General features: G+C 37.5%; 1 protein-coding gene across 2 annotated transcripts in view; it reads left to right on the top strand.

Moving 5' to 3' along the window:
• The window catches only part of CSMD3 (CUB and Sushi multiple domains 3), a 1,458,322-nt gene that overhangs the window by 722,418 nt on the left and 712,722 nt on the right, over window positions 1-23,182 (top strand). For both annotated transcript variants that reach the window (XM_044928635.1, XM_025265188.2), the window contains one exon: window positions 6,098-6,219. In XM_044928635.1, coding sequence (XP_044784570.1) covers window positions 6,098-6,219 — 122 coding nt within the window. The remainder of the gene's footprint in view (window positions 1-6,097; window positions 6,220-23,182) is intronic.

Here is a 23,182-nt window from a genome sequence, read left to right as displayed (position 1 = left end):
TGAAGTTATCATTCCAATAAGGAAAAGAGACAGTAAACAGTGGTATATATGTGTGTGTCTGTACACGTTTGTATATGTATATACTTTTCATAAATATGGATATCTATGTATACAATTGTATATGAAGGTTAAAAATCAAAGTTTAGATAGATTATTCAGATAGAACAGACTATTAAGAACTGTTTGAGCAGAAACCTATATAAAATGAGAAATACAACAAGTACCAAGGTCTTAAAGTGCAAACATCCTCAAAGTGTTGTAGGAATTGCAAGTGAGTGGAAGGAGCTTTATGAAATGTTCAAATCCTGAGAATATGTTGGAACAAGATCAACAAAGTCCCTCAATATTACCAAAAAAAAAAAAAAGATTCTGGAAGAGAGACTGAAAGAGATACTTCAGGGTTCAGTAGACTCAGAGACAACTGTAGACAGGACCCAGTTGGTATATTGTGTGCAAAAATAATATTTAACCTGTGAATTGAATCTTTCTTACTCAACCAGAAAATAAAATTTTTGCTTGTCTTGCTCAACTAGTTGAAACATTATATCTAGCACAAATTTAAATGCCTGAAGGTTACGGTTGAACCAAATCATATTTCATTGTATTTAACCTTTTTTGTAGATGTTTTTCCAAGCATAGTTAACTGTATGTGCTTGACCTGAGGGAAGAATAGGACTACAGCATACTGATAGAGAAGCTAGGGTTGATTTTTTTTGGTTTCTCCTACTATACTTATATCATTTACTTGAAACAGCGTTATCCTCTTTACAGTATCTCACAATGTCTCCATATATATAAGCTCATTTCACTTCCAAAACAAAACTGGAAAATGATAAATTAACTATTATTCTCTACCTTTTTAAAAACATAGCTGACATATGACTAAAACATATAGAATATTGTAAAATAACTGTCAAAAACACTGAATTAAGATAATCATAGATACATAGAATATATGCAAATTAGCTAGTTTGTATCAATTCATTTTAAATCCCTAAAATCAGGATGTTAACATTTTTGTGTAAAAAGCCTTTCCATGCGGAGTGCAACCAATCTTTCCAGTTATATGGGTTCTTACATAGAATACAACCTGTCTTGGTACTTATTTTTAAGATTTTATTTCATTTCCTTCTGAAATATTTTATGCTTCTTTTTATGGAAGACTTTTACCTTTCTTGCCAAATATATTTTTAAAAATTACATGTTCACTTTGTTGCTTGTGTGAATTTGATCTTTCAATTTGAATTGCCAACTATTACAGTTATACAAGCGAATTTACATTTTCACATGCATTTTTTCTTCAAAGGCAGATTATGTGACTAAAATATAAAGTAGTATAAATTGTAGATACATTATTAACTTTCTTGAGCTTAGGTAGGCAAATAGCACATTTGATTAAAAAATGATACTTTTTGTTTTTTTTTTTAATGTTGTAATGCTTTCCAAAATTTTTCCAACTCTATTGCATTACCTAGAACTTCTGAGATAATGTTGAGTGCTGCCATAGACTGTGAGCATCCATATTTTGTTTTAACCTTAGAGGGTTATGAATTGGTATGAATTGGGTATGGGATTTGAATTGGGAGATTGAGATTGACATTTGTACACTACTATGTATAAAATAGATAATTATGAGAACCTATTGTATAGCACAGGGAACTCTATTCAGTGCTCTGTGGTGACCTAAATGGGAAGGAAGTCTAAAAAGAGGAGGTATATATATATACATACAACTGATTCACTTTGCTGTACAACAGATGCTAGCACAACATTGTAAAGCAACTATGCTCCAATAAAGTTTTAAAAAAAGGGGTGGAGGGAATGTGAAGGAAAACATAGACTAGTGAACATGGGAGACATAAAAGAAGTTGCAATATAATGATCTCAATGTGGAAGGTAAAAATGACAAACTCACAGAACCAGAGAGTAGAATGTTGTTGTTCAGTCACTCAGCCATGTCTGACTCTTTGTGACCCTTTGGAATGCAACATGCCAGGCCTCCCTATCCCTCACCATCTCCTGAAGAGCTTTCCACAGTTCGTTATGACCCACATAGTCAAAGGCATAGTCAATGAAACAGAGGTAGATGTTTTTCTGGAATTCTCTTGCTTTTTCTGTGATCCAGCAAATGTTGGCAATTGGATCTCTGGTTCCTCTTCATTTTCTAAACCCAGCTTGGACATCTGGAAGTTCTTGGTTGCTCTAATGCTGAAGCCTAGCATGCAAGATTTTAACCATTACCTACGAGCATGGGAGATGAATGCAATTGTCCAATGGTAGAATCAGATCAGATCAGTCACTCAGTCGTGTCCGACTCTTTGCGAGCCCATGAATCGCAGCATGCCAGGCCTCCCTGTCCATCACCAACTCCCGGAGTTCACTCAGACTCACGTCCATCGAGTCAGTGATGCCATCCAGCTATCTCATCCTCTGTCGTCTCCTTCTCCTCCTGCCCCCAATCCCTCCCAGCATCAGAGTCCTTTCCAATGTGTCAACTCTTCGCATGAGGTGGCCAAAGTACTGGAGTTTCAGCTTTAGCATCATTCCTTCCAAAGAAATCCCAGGGCTGATCGCCTTCAGAATGGACTTGTTGGATCTCCTTGCAGTCCAAGGGACTCTCAAGAGTCTTCTCCAACACCACAGTTCAAAAGCATCAATTCTTCAGTGCTCAGCCTTCTTCACAGTCCAACTCTCACATCCATACATGACCACAGGAAAAACCATAGCCTTAACTAGACGGACCTTTGTTGGCAAAGTAATGTCTCTGCTTTTGAATATGCTATCTAGGTTGGTTATAACTTTCCTTCCAAGGAGTAAGCGTCTTTTAATTTCATGGCTGCAGTCACCATCTGCAGTGATTTTGGAGCCCAGAAAAAAAAAGTCTGACACTGTTTCCACTGTTTCCCCATCTATTTCCCATGAAGTGATCGGACCAGATGCCATGATCTTCGTTTTCTGAATGTTGAGCTTTAAGCCAACTTTTTCACTCTCCACTTTCACTTTCCTCAAGAGGCTTTTTAGTTCCTCTTCACTTTCTGCCATAAGGGTGGTGTCATCTGCATATCTGAGACTATTGATATTTCTCCCGGCAATCTTGATTCCAGCTTGTGTTTCTTCCAGTCCAGCGTTTCTCATGATATACTCTGCATATAGCAGTTCTTAAAAGTGAGTCTGGAGGTGCTAGGGTTAAAGGGAAAGAACTTCCAGTTTATCAGATGAAAAGCTTTTGAAGGTATAATGTACAGTATGGTGATTTGTAGTCACTGATGCTGTATCACATGCTCAAAAGTTACTAAGAGAATAGATCTTAAACATTTTCACTAAACATTCACACATACATACAAATGCTGATATGTTAGGTGATGGAGATGTTAATTAAGTCTTCATGTTGTTCACCTTAAACTTAATGTTATATATCAATATGTCTCAATAAATCTGGGAAAAAAATTTGTGAGGCATCAGAAATTTTGTAAGGCTTTGATAGAACTTTGGTAGCCTAAAATTAGCCAAAGTATTAATAATGCAGAAATTGGAAATTTAAAATTGAACAGGAGAGAAGAAAATGAAGTAGTGAGCATGAGAGACTTACAAGGAGGGAGGTAATAAATGAAAAAAGGAAAGATTGGTAATTAATGTTGAGGGAAAAAATATAAGTAATTTTTTTTTATAAAATAGCATTTATATTGTTTAAAATATAGAAATCAGGCACAAACAAGAGAAGATTAAAAATAACCATCGAATTACCAGAAAGTTGTCAAAGATAGATTAATGCTAAAATATGAGCTAAAGGGAAAAAAAAAAACCTAGTAAAAAATTACATTTTTAACATACTAGGAAGACACACATTTCGTGATAAAAAGATAAGACTTGGAGTGGGAAGACCTGAGCTCAAATCTTAACTATACTAGTTACCAGTTGAAGATCTTGGACATGTCAAAAAAACTTTGGGGACCTCTATTAAATGAACTTTAAAATGATTATATTTAAAGTCATATGTGCATATATGCCAAGGTCCAGCCCCGGCTGATCCAGGGTATTCGAAGGGGAGGCGGAGTAGGCGACCTATTTATTTATTTATTTATTTATTCAGAGATATAAAGAATAATAGAATGAGGATAGCTCAGTAGGAAAATTCAGTGGAGAAAAGAAGCTGAGTAGCTTGGTTTACGCGGGAGACCAATAAAACTTCAAGACAAGAAGTTTGCACCACTTAGTAGGCCGCAGGCGTCCTTCCTTTCTCCCGAAGGAGAGGAGACACTGAGGCCTCCCCGGTCGGATCTTAGAAGCCCAGGCATAATTAGTAAGCATGGTGGGTTCCGCGCTCCAGATGGAGACTCAGCTGGAAGTTAAAGGGAAGAATGACATGGGGAGACCAAGCATTGGAGAGCAAGGCCCATAGCTTTATTTTCAACAGGGGCTTTTATACCCTAAGTTACACATAGAGGATAATAGGGGATGCAAAGTCAGCAGTCTTTGATGCTTATCAAAAACCAGAGTTTCTTTTCTGCAAATTTATCGTATACAAATGGTTTAGGTGATTTACATCATCTTCTGGCCAGAAGTCCTATTAACATTTTATGACTCTTGACAAGGACTTATCAACAAAGACTTATTTTCTCTAAGAGTAATTATTTTAAGGTTTGGCGCCATCTTTCGAAGATAAAATTGCATTCCTATAGGGCGGATGTGTAATGGGTTTACAAAGGAAAGAATTTATTACCTTAAGGGTCTAAAGTTACTAACACCAAGGTCACTACTTATTTTTTCTACATACCAACTATATTAATTAATACACATTCAAGGATACAATTCAGGGGATGTGGAAACTTGGCAACAAATATTGGCTCATCAATGAAATCTTTTACTAGTTTTATTCTGACAGTTTCTAATTCTCTGAGAGGCTCTAAGCTATTTGAATATCTTAGGCTTCCCGTGCCTCTCGAGGCTGGGAGACTGTAAACAATCGTATGCATAGCTGTAGGTGTCCGGGTAAACTTGTCAGGCGAGTTAGAGAGCCATCTGAGGGGTTTGGATTTAAATACTCCTAATTGCCCAAGAACTTTATTAATTGGAGCTGTAAGTTAGCTCTTTGACAGAGAGAGCGAGATGGTGGTGGGGGACAGCTCCCAGTAAAGTCAGAGGTGAGAGCACAAAGCAATAAAGTAGGCAGACTCTGGTTTTTGGGGGTAGATGCTCGAGAATATCCGGGGGCACTCCCGAGGCTCAATCCCGCCTTTGCGTATGCCAAGCCTCATTCCTCATGACCTTTGTCACGAGTGGAATGTCTCTCGCCGGCTCCCGGCACATATGAAAAATCTATGTTAAACTGTACATGATTTAAAAATACAGTGAATTACATTTGATGTATTGTGGGAAAAAAAAGATGACTTAGGCAGTATTTTAATGGAATGAGGCAAAAATTGCATATCAAAAGTAATACTACCTAGAAACTTTTGTGGCACTCAAGAAGGAAGTCAAGCCCCAGATACAGTGTGGTCAGTAACTCTTTGGTCAACTAGAAGAGAGATGAGTTAGAAAACTGAAGATATTATAACACAGATTTTGTGGGTATTTATTAAAATTACTTTAGTGTAGCTTTTTCTGCAGTCTGAATGGCCCAATTCACAGTCCTAAGAACAGAAAAAGTAGTTTTAATATTGATGTCTCAATTACAAGTTTTATGCTATTATGCTATTATGAGTCCTAGTGTACTTAATAGAAAGGAAAACACTATTTAGATTGCTTAATCAATCCAAAGCTTTATTTCTTCCTCTTTATAGAATTTTGTTAACACAATATTGAATTAATATGACCTGTCTCTAATTAAACTAACTTATTTACAGTCATAGAACAATTTATCATGCCTCACACTTTTATTCATAACTATTTTTCAGTTAATGTTTAAAATATGACTTGTGAACTTCAGGATGTAAAAACCACTCTCATTTTGATAAGTCACATTAGAATGTTATTATACATATTTCAGTGTGGTTATTATTGTGCATATTTGAATTTAAAGTCTACTTGCAAGATATTTTAATGCTGTGATTTTGCATGTGGCACATGCTCAGCTTTTAAAATGTGATTTCTCTTTTAGTGAAGACATGTGGCTCTAATCTTCAAGGACCAAGTGGAACCTTTACATCTCCCAACTTTCCATTCCAATATGACAGCAATGCACAATGTGTCTGGGTCATCACAGCAGTGAATACAAATAAGGTAAGTGAAAACCATCTCTGGGGCAAAAGCATAATCAAAAAGACAAAAGTGAGGAAATCATGAGGGAAAGGGCAGTAAAGAAAATTCATAGCTGAAGTATGATTTCTGAAATATTTCCTACCTATAAATTATATAAAACCTACACTTATATAAGAAATAAGAAAAACAATTAAATACTGTAATTCTGTCTCAACTAACATATAAATCAGAACACATTGAAATTATAAACAAATGTTTTCTGAAATATGCTTTTGAAGTTTGTAAATACATTTATTTTTCAAAGATGCCTAAATAATGACTTATCATTTCATATCTTTCTACTTGTCTTATCATTCAGGTATGTCTTGTTTTTCTACATAGCTGATTTTCCTTTCAGTGTTTCTCTATTGCCACAGATCACACAGCTATTCTTTATTATAAAGTTTATTAATGTGCTCTACACTAGTAGAAGATTCATTATTTGGGCATTTCTAAAGGTTGTATTGTATATTTGACTAAAATGAGCAATCTATCTAAATACATATATACCACAGAACTCAAACAAAATTATAATGCTGAATGAACAAAAAAGCAGGGAACAATTAGCAAGGTTTCTGTTCCTTTTCTCTCCATCCTGCTTCTCCTCCTAAGGGTATGTAGCAAGGACCTACATAGGAAGAATCAAAATTTGTCTCAGATTTTGTAATATCTTTTTTGGGTTAGATTAAGAAAAGGTTGGTGATAGAACCCACAAAACTGGGTCAAATTTGTAGTTAAAATATTGATTTAGAACTTGCCAACTAACGATTCTCATCAAGCTATTTAACTTCTCTGAAATTCAGTTTCTTTCTCTGAAATGTGGATAATAAGAACATATTTTTCAGTGTTATGAGAAGTAAATGAGATCATGCACACAGGGTACTTAGTAGAGTTGCTGCTGCTGCTGCTAAGTCGCTTCAGTCGTGTCCGACTCTGTGCGACCCCATAAACGGCAGCCCACCAGGCTCCCCTGTCCCTGGGATTCTCCAGGCAAGAACACTGGAGTGGGTTGCCGTTTCCTTCTCCAATGCATGAAAGTGAAAAGTGAAAGTGAAGTCGCTCAGTCGTGTCCGACCCTCAGCGACCCCATGGACTGCAGCCTTCCAAGCTCTTCTGTCCATGGGATTTGCCAGGCAAGAGTACTGGAGTGGGGTGCCATTGCCTTCTCCGACTTAGTAGAGTTAGTAGGTACCTAAAAAATGTTAACTAGTGATTAGATGCAGAATATTCTATTTTCCAACAAGTTTTGGGTTTTATGTTCATAAAATATAACCACAAGAGTAGCAAAGTTGTTTAAAAAATTTACTCAGTGGTAAATTAAACTTGCTTCCCGGAAGAGCCCTGATTTGTGAGTCATAAGAACTAGGTCAAAAGCCTAGCCCTCCCTAAACTATGTGTATAAACTTGGAAAAAAAAAAATCACTAAATCTAATCCTTCGCCTGCCCAAAGGAAGTCATTTTACTCATCCAACCAATGTCATCAATTCATTTCAAATCAACAAATTTTATTTATTGAATACCTTCTCTAAGAAAATTATGGGTTTCTGAGGGGAAAAAAAAATCAAGAACTACTTGAAAAATAAAATCACATTTACTGAACATTTAGCAACATGCCAGGTATCATTCACAGTACTTTTAATGACTTATTTAATTTAAAAAATTCCCATAATAGGAAAATATACTTTGATGTCTGCATTTAATAAAGAGGCTAAATAATTTGTCCCAGATCACATAGATAGCAAAGGTCATTGTGTGTACTGTATAACATGTGGGTTATTTACTATGACATATCTCACCCCAAGACATAAGTATTTTATTCTAAGATAACATGAACCAAATCCATTATAAAGTATGGAACAGATGTTCTGTATTAATCTTGTATTGAGATAAAACTTTTTTGTGTGTGACAGTAATTACCTATAATTTACAGAACAAAGTGGTGATTATCTCCCCCAATAAGATGTCTAATTTGCTAAGTTTAATTAGTTTTCATTATTGACTTACTTGAATTTTCACAGAGGTCATGACATTTCTCCTTGTTTTTCTTAACCAATCTACGAAACTTTAATCTATTCTTTTTCTCACTTAAAATATCTATTTTCTAAAGGACATATATTAGTGATTATTTTCTTTACTCTTTTTATTGAAAGCTGATTGAGTGCATTCATTTTTGATCTGTTGTTTTACATTTATTGTAAAATATCCTATGAAAATTCAAGCATTTTCAAGCATAACCCACAATTATATTTAACAGTTTACTCACTCACTTACACACACACACACACACAGTGTGAAAAAATAATTTCCTCTAACTATATGAAAGCACTTCTCTATTTTTTTTTAACATGTTGTACTCTATTTTTAAATATTGTTCACATTTCACTAAGTTAATTTTATGATGCACTAACAGGTCATAACTGTGTATTTTGACAATACAACTGGAAGGGTTGCTTCCATAAATTGCCATGTCTGAACTCTTGGTAAGACAATTACTGGCATAAAGCACAAACACAGAGCACTCTTTATTGGTTTAATCCCAAACTAACCAACATATTAATGCCTCAATATCTATGATTTTCTTCAAAAATAACTTCTCATATCTTTCTTTATATTTGATAATTTAAAAGCAACCATTGTGGAAGATTCAAGATGGTGGAAAGCACCATTTCCCTCAGATACAATATATATCTAAATATGGGATAATTTCCTCTGAAGAGAGCCAGAAAACAGGATGAAAACAATCTCCACAGCAAAGGGTGAAAGGATAGCAACAAAGGGCACGTAGGAGAAACAGAGATGCAGTCATACCAAGTATAGTCCACTTCATTTATTCAGTCGTGTCTGACTCTGTGGATCATGGACTGCAGCATGCCAGGCTTCCCTGTCCATCAACAACACCTGAAGCTTGCTCAAACTCATTTCCATTGAGTCAGTGATGCCATCCAATCATCTCATCCTCTCTCATCCCCTTCTTTTCCTGCCTTCAATCTTTCTCAGCTCAGGGTTTTTCCAGTAAGTCAGTACTTTGCATCAGGTGGCCAAAGTACTGAAGCTTCAGCTTCAGCATCGGTCCTTCCAATTAATATTCAGGACTGGTTTCCTGTAGGATCAAATGGTTGGATCTCCTTGTAGTCCAAGGGACTCTCAAGAGTCTTCTCCAACACCACAGTTCAAAAGCATCAATTCTTTGGCACTCAGCTTTCTTTATCGTGCAACTCTGACATCCATACATGACTACTGGAAAAACCATAGCTTTGACTAGATGGACCTTTGTTGACAAAGTAATGTCTCTGCTTTTTAATCTGCTGTCTAGGTTGGTCATAACTTTCCTTCCAAGGAGTAAGCATCTTTTAATTTCATGGCCACAGTCACCATCTACAGTGATTTTGGAGCCCCCCCGCCTCACACCAAATAAAGTCTGCCACTGTTTCCTGATCTATTTGCTATGAAGTGATGGGACCAGATGCCATGATCTTAGTTTTCTGAACATTGAGCTTTAAGCCAACTTTTTCACTCTCGTTTCTCACTTTCATCAAGAGGCTCTTTAGTTCTTCTTCACTTTCTGCCACAAGGGTGGTGTCATCTGCATATCTGAGGTTTTTGATATTTCTCCTGGCCAATCTTGATTCAAGCTTATGATTCATCCAGCCCAGAGTGTCTCATGATGCACTCTGCATATAAGTTAAATGAGCAGAGTGGCAATATACAGCCTTGCTGTACTCCTTTTCCTATTTGGAACCAGTCTCTTGTTCCATGTCCAGTTCTGACTGTTGCTTCCTGACCTGCATACACATTTCTCAAGAGGCATATCAGGCGGCCTGGTATTCCCATCTTTTTTAGAATTTTCCACAGTTTATTTTGATCCACAGAGTCAAAGGCTTTGGCGTAGTCAATAAAGAAGAAATATATTTTTTCTGGCACATTTTTGATGATCCAGTGAACACTGGCAATTTGATCTCTGGTTCCTCTGCCTTTTCTAAAACAAGTTTGAACATCTGGAAGTTCACAGTTCACATATTGTTGAAGCCTGGCTTAGAGAATTTTGAACATTACTTTACTAGCATATGAGATGAATGCAATTGTGTGGTATTGTGAGCATTCTTTGCCATTGCCTTTCTTTGGGATTGGAATGAAAACTGACCTTTTCCAGTCCTGTGGATGCTGCTGAGTTTTCCAAATTGGCTGGCATATTGAGTGGAACACTTTCACAGCATCATAGTTTAGGATTTCAACTAGCTCAGGTAGAATTCCATCACCCCCACTAGCTTTGTTTATAGTGATACTTCCTAAGGTCCATTTAACTTCTCATTTCAGGTTGTCTGGCTGTAGGTGAGTGATCACACCATCGTGATGGTCTGGGTTATGAAGATCTTCTTTGTACAGTTCTTCTGTGTATTCTTGCCACCTCTTCTTAATATCTTCTTCTTTTAGGTCCACACTATTTCTGAAGGGCCAGGCTTGTTCTGTTGGGCAGGGCTATTCTCAGAAGTTGGGTTTCCCTGGTGGCTCAGAGGGTAAAGCGTCTGCCTACAACACGGGAGACCCGGGTTTGATCCCTGGGTTGGGAAGATCCACTGGAGAAGGAAATGGCAACCCACTCCAGTACTCTTGCCTCGAAAAACCCATGGTCTGTGAAGCCTGGTACACTACAGTCCATGGGGTCGAAAAGAGTGGGACAGGACTGAGAGACTTCACTTCACTTCATTCTCAGTTCAGTTCAGTCGCTTGGTCGTGTCCTACTCCAACACCATAGTTCAGAAGCATCAATTCTTTGGTGCTCAGCTTTCTTCACAGTCTAACTCTCACATCCATACATGACCACTGGAAAAACCATAGCCGTGACTAGACAGACCTTTGTTGGCAAAGTAATGTCTCTGCTTTTCAATATGCTGTCTAGGTTCGTCATAACTTTCCTTCCAAGGAGTAAGCGTCTTTTAATTTCATGGCTGCAGTCACCATCTGCAGTGATTTTGGAGCCCCCCAAAATAAAGTCTGACACTGTTTCCACTGTTTCCCCATCTATTTCCCATGAAGTGATGGGACGGATGCCATGATCTTAGTTTTCTGAATGTTGAGTTTTAAGCCAACTTTTTCACTCTGCTCTTTCACCTTCATCAAGAGGCTTTTTAGTTCCTCTTCACTTTCTTCAATAAGGGTGGTGTCATCTGCATATCTGAGGTTATTGATGTTTCTCCCAGCAATCTTGATTCCAGTTTGTGCTTCTTCCAGCCTAGCGTTTCTTATGATGTACTCTGCAAAGAAGTTAAATAAGCAGGGTGACAATATACAGTCTTGACATACTCCTTTTCCTATTTGGAACCAGTCTGTTGTTCCATGTTCAGTTCTAACTGTTGCTTCCTGACCTGCATACAGATTTCTCAAGAGGCAGGTCAGATGGTGTGGTATTCCCAGCTGTTGAAGAATTTTCCACAGTTTATTGTGATCCACACAGTCGAAGGCTTTGGCATAGTCAATAAAGCAGAAATAGATGTTTTTCTGGAACTCTCTTGCTTTTTTGATGATCCAGCGGATGTTGGCAATTTGGTCTCTGGTTCTTCTGCCTTTTCTAAAACCAGCTTGAACATCTGGAAGTTCAGGGTTCACATATTGCTGAAGCCTCAGTAAATCTTTAATCCAATTTTCTGTTGATGGGTGGGACTGTGTTCCTTCCCTGTTGTTTTACCTGAGAGCAAAATATGGTGGAGGTATGAAGATAGTGTGACCTCTTTCATAAGGTCCCATGAACCAAGAAACTGACCTAGACTTCCCTGTGTGTCCAAGATTCTCTGGCAGAGGTAGGAGTCAGGGGCATTGAGTGCAGCAGTGCACCATACCAAGGGGAAAAAAAAAAGACAAAACAACAAAGCATATCCTAGCCACAGCAATTCACAGTCTTGTAGGTCACAAAGTATGGATAGTTACTCTGAGAAGCAAGAGATTTCAACTTCACCTCATGCACCCCGACCCTAAGATCCTTTATAAGAAAGATAAGTCCCCAAAATGTCACAAAACCATTTGGGAATGATTCTGTCCAGCAGATATTTTGACCAGGGCCTTCAGCCATTAGAGGCCAGCTTTGCCCACCAGCACACTTCGGGAGCAGCTGCAGTGCCTCTGCAGCAGGATCATGCATGCAGTCCACATAGGAGACACCTTTCTGGAAAATAGTATATTCTGTATCTAATAATAATGGTTTAACATTTTTAAGTACTTATTAACTCTACTAAGTACTCTATATGCATTTACCTCAGTTACTTCCCATAACACTGAAGTATATGCTCTTTTATCCACATTTCATAAAGAAATTGAATTTCAGAGGACAAGAAACTGTTATCAAACTTATTTCAGAAAAAAAATAGATTTTAAAACAAAGACTATAATAAAAGACAATGGAGTCATTTTACCAATAAGATATGAAATTTATAAATGTATGTGTACCTAACATAACACTGAAATATATAAAGCAAATATCAGCATACTTAAAAACAGAAGTTGAAAGCAAAACAATAATAATAAGGGAGTTTTAACAACCCAGTTACATCACTATATAGGTCATCCTGACAGACAATCAATAAAGAAACTCTGTGTGTGTCTTAGTTGTTCAGTTGTGCCCAACTTTTTGTGACCCTGTGGACTCTAGCCTACCAGGCTGCTCTGTCCATGGAGTTCCCCAGGCAAGAATACTGGAGTGGGCTGCCATTCCCTTCTCCAAGGGATCTTCCCAACCAAGGGATTGAACTTGGGCCCATTCCTTGAAGGAAAATTCTTTACTGTCTGGGTAAACCTAAACAATACCCTACATCAAATGAATTTGATAGATATATTGAACAGTCCATCCAAAATCATCAAAATAGAAAATTCTTGTTAAGTGCACATGGAACATTCTCCAAGATAGTTCACATGTTAGGTCACAAAACAAATCTCAGGACCTTTAAGAAGATTGCGATCATACCTGATCTCAATGATAAGAAAATATAAATCAATCACGAGAAAAAAAATGGTGAAAAAGAGGCCAAAAATATGAAGCTTAAGCAATATACTACCAAATAACCAATAGGTCATTTGAAAAAAATACAAAAAAAAAAAAAAACTAGAGATGAATGAGAACATAAATACAGTATAAGAAAAATCATTAGGATATGGCAAAGTGGTTCTGAGAAAGAACCTACACAAACAAACTTATGCACCAACAGACACAACAATCTAAAGAAATAGGTAAATTCATAGAAACACACATTCTTCTATCAATTAATCATGAAGAAAGTAAAAATATGAATAGACCAACTACTAATAAGGAGATTTAAATAGTAGTGTGAAATCTCCCAAAAAACAAAAGCCTAGGACCAGGTGGCTTCTTTACAGAATTCTACTGCCAAGGTCCAGCCCCAGCTGATCCAGGGTATTCGAAGGAGAGACGACTAGGCGACCTATTCAAATGTTAATTAGAGATATAAAGAGTAACAAAAAGAGGATAGCTCAGTAGGAAAATTCAATGGAGAAAAGAAGCTGAGTGGCTTGGTTTACGCGGAAAATCAATATAATCCGTGACACCAGGTTAGCTCTGACCACGGAGGCCGCAGGCGCCCTCTTGAATAGCGGAAGGTGCCCCACCTCAGACACCTTCTCGAGTGGGTCTTAGAAGCCCAGGCAAATAAATGGTCGCAGAGGATATCCGCGCTCCAGATGGACACTCAGCTGGAAGTTAAAGGGAAGAATGACATGGGGAGACCAAGCGTTGGTGAGCAAGGCCCGAAGCTTTATTTTCAACAGGGGCTTATATACCCTAAATTACACGTAGAGGATAGTAGGGGATGCAAAGTCAGCAGTCTTTGATGCTTATCAAAAACCAGAGTTTCTTTTCTGCAAATTTATCGTATACAAATGGTTTAGGTGATTTACATCATCTTCTGGCCAGAAGGCCTATTAACATTTTATGACTCTTGACAAGGACTTATCAACAAAGACTTATTTTCTCTAAGAGTAATTATTTTAAGGTTTGGCGCCATCTTTCGAAGATAAAATTGCGTTCCTATAGGGCGGATGTGTATTTACAAAGGAAAGAATTTATTACCTTAAGGGTCTAAAGTTACTAACACCAAGGCCACTACTTATTTTTTCTACATACCAACTATATTAATTAATACACATTCAAGGATACAATTCAGGGGATGTGGAAACTTGGCAGCAAGCATTGGTTCATCAATGAAATCTTTTACTAGTTTTATTCTGACAGTTTCTAACTCTCTGAGAGGCTCTAAGCTATTTGAATATCTTAGGCTTCCCTTGCCTCTCAAGGCTGGGAGACTGTAAACAATCGTATGCATAGCTGTAGGTGTCCGGGTAAACTTGTCAGGCGAGTTAGAGAGCCATCTGAGGGGTTTGGATTTAAACACTCCTAATTGCCCAGGAACTTTATTAATTGGAGCTGTAAGTTAGCTCTTTGACAGAGAGAGCGAGATGGTGGTGGTGGACAGCCCCCAGTAAAGTCAGAGGTGAGAGCACAAAGCAATAAAGTAGGCAGACACTGGTTTTGGGGAGTAGATGCTCGAGAATATCCGGGGGCACTCCCGAGGCTCGATCCACCTTTGTGTATGCCGAGCCTCCTTCCTCATGACCTTTGTCACGAGTGGAATGTCTCTCACCAGCTCCCGGCATTCTACCAATGCAAAATTTTCAAAAATGGTTTAAAAACCAAGTTTTGTTAAACTTTCACACACACACACACACACACACACAAATAATAAATAAAGAGGAAGGAAGCCTTGAAAACATATCTAAATGCATTTAACAAAGCTAGCATTACCCTGATATGAAAAACAGGGCAAGGACCACCCCACCACACACATACACACACACACAAATTATCGGGCAATATCACTGATAAACATAGATTCAAAAACCCTCAGCAAAATATTAGCAAGCCAAATCAACAGTACTTTGAATGGATCATACACTACAATCAAGTTTTAGTTTTCAAAAGATGCAAGAATGGTTCAACATCTTTGAGTCATTTAAGACGATGCATCACATTAACAGATTGGAGGATTAAAATCATATGATTATCTCAATAGATGCAGAAGAAACTCTAGACAATTTGACATCCACGTATTATAGAAACTCTTAACAAAGTGAATATAGAGGGAACTTACCTCAACATAATTAAGGCATATATGAAAAATGCACAGCTAATCACATTCAACAGTGAAAAACTGAAAGCTTTTCCTGTAAATCAGGAAAAGGCAAAGATGCCCAACCTTACCACTTTTATTCAACACAGTACTGTAAATCCTAGCCACAGCAACTAGACAAAAGTAAAAGAATAATAAAAGTCATCTAATTGGAAAGGAAGAAGTAAAACTGTCACTATTTGCAGATGACTTAATGTTGCAAATAGAAAACCCTAAAGACGCCACTAAAAAAAAAAAGAAAAAAAAAAGGAACTAATAATTGGCAAATCAAAGGATACAAAAATCAATCAATAAAAGTATGCTGTGTATTTATATACTAATAACATGCTATCGGAAAGAGAAAGTAAGAAAATAATTGCATTTATAATGACATCAAATAAAATACAAAGATGTAAATTTAACCAAAGAGGTAAAAAATATTTATGGGGGGTGGAGGGGATATTCAGTTGCTAAGTCATGTCCAACTCCTTGTGACCCCATGAACTGTAGCCCACCAAGTTCATCTATTTATGAGATTTTCCAAGCAAGAATATTGTAGTGGGTTGCCATTTCCTTCCCCAGGGGATCTTTTCAATTCAGGGATCAAACCTGTATCCCCTGCATCTCCTGCATAGGCAGGTATATTCTTTACCACTGAGCCACCTGGGAAGTCCAGAAAGACTTATGTACTTAAAATTATAAGACACTGATGAAATAAATTGAAAAAGATACAATGGAAAAATATTTCATGCCCATGGATTGAAAGAATTAATATTGTTAAAATGTCCATACTACTCAAATAAATCTACTGATTCAATGGAATGCTTATAAATATCAATGACATATTTCACAGAGCTATATAACACATGCATTTACCCATGAGCATTATGGGGACTAGGGGTGCTGACTGCTGCACAATTGAAAATCTACATATAACTTTACAGTCAGACCTCTCTGTACCATGGCTTCTTATCTGCAAATGAATCAACTGTTGTTGTTGTTGTTCAATTGGCCGTTAGTGTCCAAATCTTTGTGACCCCATGGACTGCAGCATGGCCAGCTTCCCTGTCTTTCACTATCTTCTAGTGTTTGCTCAAACTCATGTCCATTGAGTTGGTGATGCTATCCAACCATTTCATCCTATGTAGCCCCTTCCCCTCCTGCCCTTGATCTTTCCCAGCATCAGAGTCTTTTCCAGTGGGTTGGCTCTTCATATCATGTGGCCAAATTATTGGAGCTTCAGCTTCAGCATCAGTCCTTCGAGTGAATATTCAGAGTTGATTTCTTTTAGGATTGACTGGCTTGATCTCTCTGCTGTCCAAGGGACTCTCAAGAGTCTTGTCTAGCATCACATTGCAAAAGCATCAATTCTTCAGTTCTCCTCAGCCTTCTTTATGGTCCAACTCTCACATCCATACATGACTACTGGAAAAATCATAGCTTTGACTAGATTGACCTTTGTCAGCAAAGTGATATCTCTGCTTTTTAAAACACTGTCTAGGTTTACTATAGCTTTTCTTCCAAAGACCAAGCATCTTTTAATTTCATGGCTGCAGTCACTGCCTACAGTTATTTTGGAGTTCAAGAAAATAAAGGCTGTCACTGTTTCTATTGTTTCTGTATCTGTTTGTCATGAAGTAATGGGACCAGTTACCTTGATCTTAGTTTTTTTAATGTTGAGTTTTAAGGCAGCTTTTCCACTCTGTTCTTGCATGTTCATCAAGAGGCTCTTTGGTTCCTCTTCATTTTCTGCTATAAGGTTCATCTGCATATCTGACCACATGCCACACTTTTTGGCATAAGTACTCTTGGAGGAGGTCACTATTAGTCCCGCCATAGAGCTGCCAGGTGGGCAACCCACAAACTGGAGAACAGCTATTCCAAAGAAGTTCTCGCACTGTTGCAAAATTCTAGGTCCCACAACGGAGTTCCCAACCTGTGGATCCAGCAAAAGCACAGAGAATCCCCTGGGAATCTGAGTTTGAAGGTCAGCATGATTTGATTTACAGAACTTCTACAGGAATAGGGAAAGAGAGACTGTTGGTGGGAGGTGGGGGCATAAATGAAACCTTGTGCAACACAAAGACCCAGGAGAAAGAAGCAGTGACCCCAAAGAGACTAAACAAGACTTGCCTGTGAGTGTTTGAAAGTCTCGGGTGGAGATGTGGGTCAACAGTGGCCTGCTGTGGGGTCAGGGGCACTGGCAGCAGCAGTCCTGGAAGGTACAGCATGCTGGCATAAGTCCTCTTGGAGAACATTTCCATTATTCCTACCATGGAACCTATAGCCTACCATCAAGACTACAGACTCTAAGACTGGGCCACCTCAGGCCAAAAACTACAGGGAGGGAGCACAGCCCCACTCATCAGCAGAAAATTGGATTAAAGATTTACTGAGCATGGCCTTGCCACTAGAGCAAGACCCAGTTTTGTCCACAGATAGTCCCTCCCATCAGGAAGCCTGTACAAGCCTTTTATCCTCATCCATCAGGGAGAAGACAGAATGTAGTACTATAGTACATATTTATTGTAATATAGTACATATTTATAGCATATATTTATTGTAACTCCACTTACAAAAGAAACTATATGGTTCAACCACATGAAGGATCAGCTTTAATTCTAAACTTTGTATAGAACCACAGAAGACCCCAAAATAACCAAAACAATCTTGAGAAAGAATTATGGAGGTATCACATTCCCTGATTTCAAACTATAATGCAAATATATAATAATCAAAACAGTGTGACAATGGAACAAAAAACAGACACAGAGGTCAATGGAATGGATTTGAGAGCCCAGAAATAAATCACACTTATACCGACAGCTAATCTAGGACATGGGAGAAGGAAATAGCAACCCACTTCAGTATTCTTGCCTGGAAAATTCCATGGATGGAGGAGCCTAGTGGCTACAGTCCATGGGGTCACAGAATCAAACACGACTGAGTGGCTTCACTCACTCACTCAATCTAAGACAAAGGATCAAAGGATAAAGGGCAGTCCTTTCAATAAATAGTGTTGGGAAATTTGGACAGACACATACAGAGAGTGAAAATAGACCACTAACTTACACAGTGTACACACACACACACACACACACACACACACACACACACACAAACTCAAAATAGATTAAAGGACTTAAATGTATAAGCTGAACTCTTAAAATTCCTATAATAAAATGTATGCAGTAATCTCATTGATGATGGTCTTCATGATGTTTTTGTGGTGTGAAAGTCACTCAGTTGTTTCTGACTCTTTGCGACCCCATGGACTGTAGCCTGCCAGGCTCCTCTGTCCATGGAATTCTCCAGGCAAGAACAGTGAAGTGGGTAGCCATTCCCTTCTCCAGGAGATCCTCCCAACCCAGGGATCAGACCCAGGTCTACCACATAATGCAAGGGAAACAAAAGCAAAAATGAAAAAATGTGACACCATAAAACTAACAACTTCTACACAGCTGAATGAAAACATTATCAAAATGAAAAGACAACTTGCTGAATGTTAGAAGGTATTTGCAAATGAGGAGTTAATATCCAAAATATATAAAGAACTCATACAACTCAATAATAAAAAATAACTAGAAAAATGAACAGAGGATCTGAATGTGTATTTTTCCAAAGGATACATATAAATGGTCAATAGGAACATAAAAAAGATATTTAACATCACTAACTATTAGGGAAATACAAGTAAAAGAAGCACAATGATATATTAGTATTATTGCATACTTGTTAGAATGGTTGTTATAAAAAAGACAAGGCATAATAAATGTCAAAAAAATGTGGAAACAAGGGAACCCTCATACACTATTGATAGTACTGTAAAATGATGTAGGTACTATGGAAAACAGTGTAGAGGTTCCTGAAAAAAAAACGAAGAGAACTACCATATGACCCAGATATTTCACTTTTGGATATTTTTTCAAAAGAACATAAAACACTAGTTTGAAAACATATGTGCACCCTTATGTTCATTATAGCATTATTTATGAAAACCAAGATATGAAATCAAGCTAAATGACCTTCAGTTTCTTCATCCATAAAGCAGGAATAATCTTCCCTGTGCTACCATGTCAAAGGAATGTTGGAGCTTCTCACAAGTTAACATTAATAAGCCCAAACAGCACTTTGTATGTTGGGAATTATCTTGTAAATTTAAGTCATATATTAGCATAAGGATATTTAAACATAAGAAAAGTACTGAGCTCATAGTGGGTTCTTGTTAACATTTGTTGTGTAAATAAAATCACTAATTAGGGTAACAATACATATAAAATATGTGAAAATTTATTAGGCATTTCAATCCAGCATAGTCTAAAATTAGTATACAATGGGAAGCAAATATTTTGTTGATATTTATATTGCTTTATAAATAAATGTGATCTATGAAAGTGTTGGTTGCTCAGTCATGTCTGACTCTTTATGACCCCCATAGACTTTTAGCCTGCCAAGTTTCTCTTGAAATTCTCCAGGCAAGAATAGTGGAATGGGTAGCCATTTACTTCACCAGGGGATCTTTCTGACCCAGAGATAGAACCTGAGTCTCCCGCATTGCAGGTGGATTCTTCACCATCTGAGCCACCAGGGAAGCCCAAATACTATTCATACTTGAAATATATTAAATAATATTTATTCCTGTATATTATTTTTTTCTATAGCTATTGTAAGGTATGATTTTTTCATATAGTTCTGATAAATTTTCACTATAGCATTTCATACTATCCTTACACAGACCTTTGTTTCTTTTAAGTGACATCACAGATGAGAGTTTCTTCCCTTACCTTTTCAAGGACATCTGTCCCAAACTTAAATGCAGGTAAAGGACAACTTTTTCTAGGAGGGGATGATATCCCTTTCCATGCAAGTCATTCCTTCTTTCCTTTATTTTTCAAATAAGAACTGAAGGATCATTTTATAATATGATAAAGTAGTTAAGATTATGAAATATTTCATTTACATATTCACTACAACATTTAAGACCATGATTTTTGTTTAGATCTGTAAGACACACACTCAGTGTTCTTCCCCAGGAACTCTTCAGGCATCAGAAAACACCCTTGATTTCCACCCATAACAATGTTATTCCATATTGTCACTGTTCCATCATGACAGCTAGCCTTTTGCCACTTCATTTAGCCTGCCCACTTGCAAGCACTAGTTCTTTGTGCCAAATAGTTGTAGTTTGCGGACCTGTGCCAAGCTTCAGTGCCAGGTCTGAGACCTCAGCTAGTCATGGAAAGTGTCACTTTCCTGAAGGCTGCAGCTGTCTTTTCTGCAAATTACAGACCCAAGACAAGGATTAATGTGCAAGTGGTATTAAGACTGTGTGTCCACCTTATCTTTGACAAAGGAGGCAAGAATATACAATGGAGAAAAGACAATCTCTTTAACAAGTGGTGCTGGGAAAACTGGTCAACCACTTGTAAAAGAATGAAAGTAGAACACTTTCTAACACCATACACAAAAATAAACTCAAAATATATTAAAGATATAAATCTAAGGCCAGAAACTATAAAACTCCTAGAGGAAAATATAGGCAAATCACTTTCTGACATAAATCATAGCAGGATTCTCTATGACACACCTCCCAGAATAATGGAAATAAAAGTAAAAATAAACAATAGGGACCTAATTAACATTAAAAGCTTTTGCACAATGAAGGAAACTATAAGCAAGGTGAAAAGACAGCCTTCAGAATGGGAGAAAATAATAGCAAATGAAGCAACTGACAACGATTAATCTCAAAAATATATAAGCAACTCCTGTAGCTTAATTCCAGAAAAATAAGTGACCCAATCAAAAAATGGGCCAAAGAACCAAACAGACATTTCTCCAAAGAAGACATACAGATGGCTAACAAACACATGGGCACTCATTATCAAAATCACTCATTATCAGAGAAATGCAAATCAAAACCACAATGAGGTACCATCTCATACCAGTCACAATGGCTGCTATCCAAAAGTCTATAAATGATAAATGCTGGAGAGGGTGCAGAGGAAAAGGAACCCTCTTACACTGTTGGTGGAAATGCAAACTTGTACAGCCACTATGGAGAACAGTGTGGCGATTCCTTGAAAAACTGGAAATAGAACTGCCATATGACCCAGCAATCCCACTGCTGGGCATACACACCGAGGAAACCAGAATTGAAAGAGACACGTGTACCCCAATGTTCATCGCAGCACTGTTTACAATAGCCAGGACATGGAAGCAACCTAGATGTCCATTGGCAGACAAGTGGATAAGAAAGCTGTGGTACATATACACAATGGAATATTTCTCAGCTATTAAAAAGAATGCATTTGAATCAGTTCTAATGAGGTAGATGAAACTGGAGCTTATTATACAGAGTGAAGTAACTCCGAAAGAAAAACACCAATACAGTATACTAATGCATAAATATGGAATTTAGAAAGATGGAAATGATAACCCTATATGCGAGACAGCAAAAGACACAGATGTAAAAAACAGACTGTTGGACTCTGTGGGAGAAGGAGAGGGTGGGATGATTTGAGAGAATAGCATTGAAACATGTATATTATCATATGTGAAATAGATCGCCAGTCCAGGTTCAGTGCATGAGGCAGGGTGCTCAGGGCTGGTGCACTGGGATGACCATGAGGGATGGGATGGGGAGGGAGGTGGGAGGCAGGGTCAGGATGGGGAACACATGTACACCCATGGCTGACTGATGTGACTATATGGCAAAACCACCACAATATTGTAAAGTAATTAGCCTCCATTTAAAATTAAAAAAAAAAAAAAAAAAGACTATGTGTCCAGGAAACTATTAAGGGGGTGAAAGAAGCAGGACTGGAAAGAAGTTAAGCAACAATGCAATTTCAGGCAAAATCCAAGTCATGCATGATCCCACTCAGTGTAAACTGTACTTAAGAGTTTGTCCCAACTCAAAACAAGGGTCCTGGGCTGTCTTACTTCTACATCCCACAATCACAGGCTACGAATTACCCAGGTCCTTCAGGGCTCATGTGGACAAAGCTGTTTTTGTCACCCAAAGGCATTCTTCAGAAAACTTATAGCTATATGCATTTAAAGGCAAATGAGTAGAGAAAGTAGCATACAGATAACAAAAGACAAGAGGCATTCAAAGGGATCTGGATAGAGAGCTTAGAGTGTTCACTACAGTTGAGTAGAAACTAAAGGGAGCAAACCTGAGGCCATAGTTCAGGGATAAATTGAAATCAAAGCCAGTCTTACCAAGTCATGAATGAGAAAGAGCATAAGAGTAAAGCAAAGATCTTAGTATAAACATTCGTATGGCAGTCAGGGAGACACAACTCTAGAAGATACCCCAAGCTAGAATAAATGGCTTGCAATCACCATTTATAGGACATCCCATCCTTGAATTTTCTTCCTCTTGACTGAGTCATACTTGTACACTTCTTAACTATTCTCAACCCCTGCCATGGGGACATGACTTCTTATCTAAATGGTTTATTTGAAATATTTTTAAATGAACTACTCTGTGCAAATACAATGAATAGCCATATAAAAATAAACAAATATCAATAAAATCAGAACAAAATAAATATTTCAAAGTGTTAAAAAATAGTATTTCTGGATAGAAGACTGCAGCTATTTTCCCCTTTACTTTTATGCTAACAAAAATTCTGTTTTAAATTTCAATAATACATATGTTGTATTTTATAATAAAAACATATTTTGAACAATAATACAGTAGTAAAAGGACAAAGAAAGATATAGGTACAGAGTGATCGACATTCTTGACTACTGCCTACTTCTTGAAACTT

This window comes from Bubalus bubalis, chromosome 15 (genome assembly GCF_019923935.1).
Source record: "Bubalus bubalis isolate 160015118507 breed Murrah chromosome 15, NDDB_SH_1, whole genome shotgun sequence".
In the NCBI taxonomy this organism is placed as follows: Eukaryota; Metazoa; Chordata; class Mammalia; order Artiodactyla; family Bovidae; genus Bubalus; species Bubalus bubalis.
Note: the sequence above shows the minus strand (reverse complement) of the source record. Positions and strands in the feature narration are given on the sequence as shown.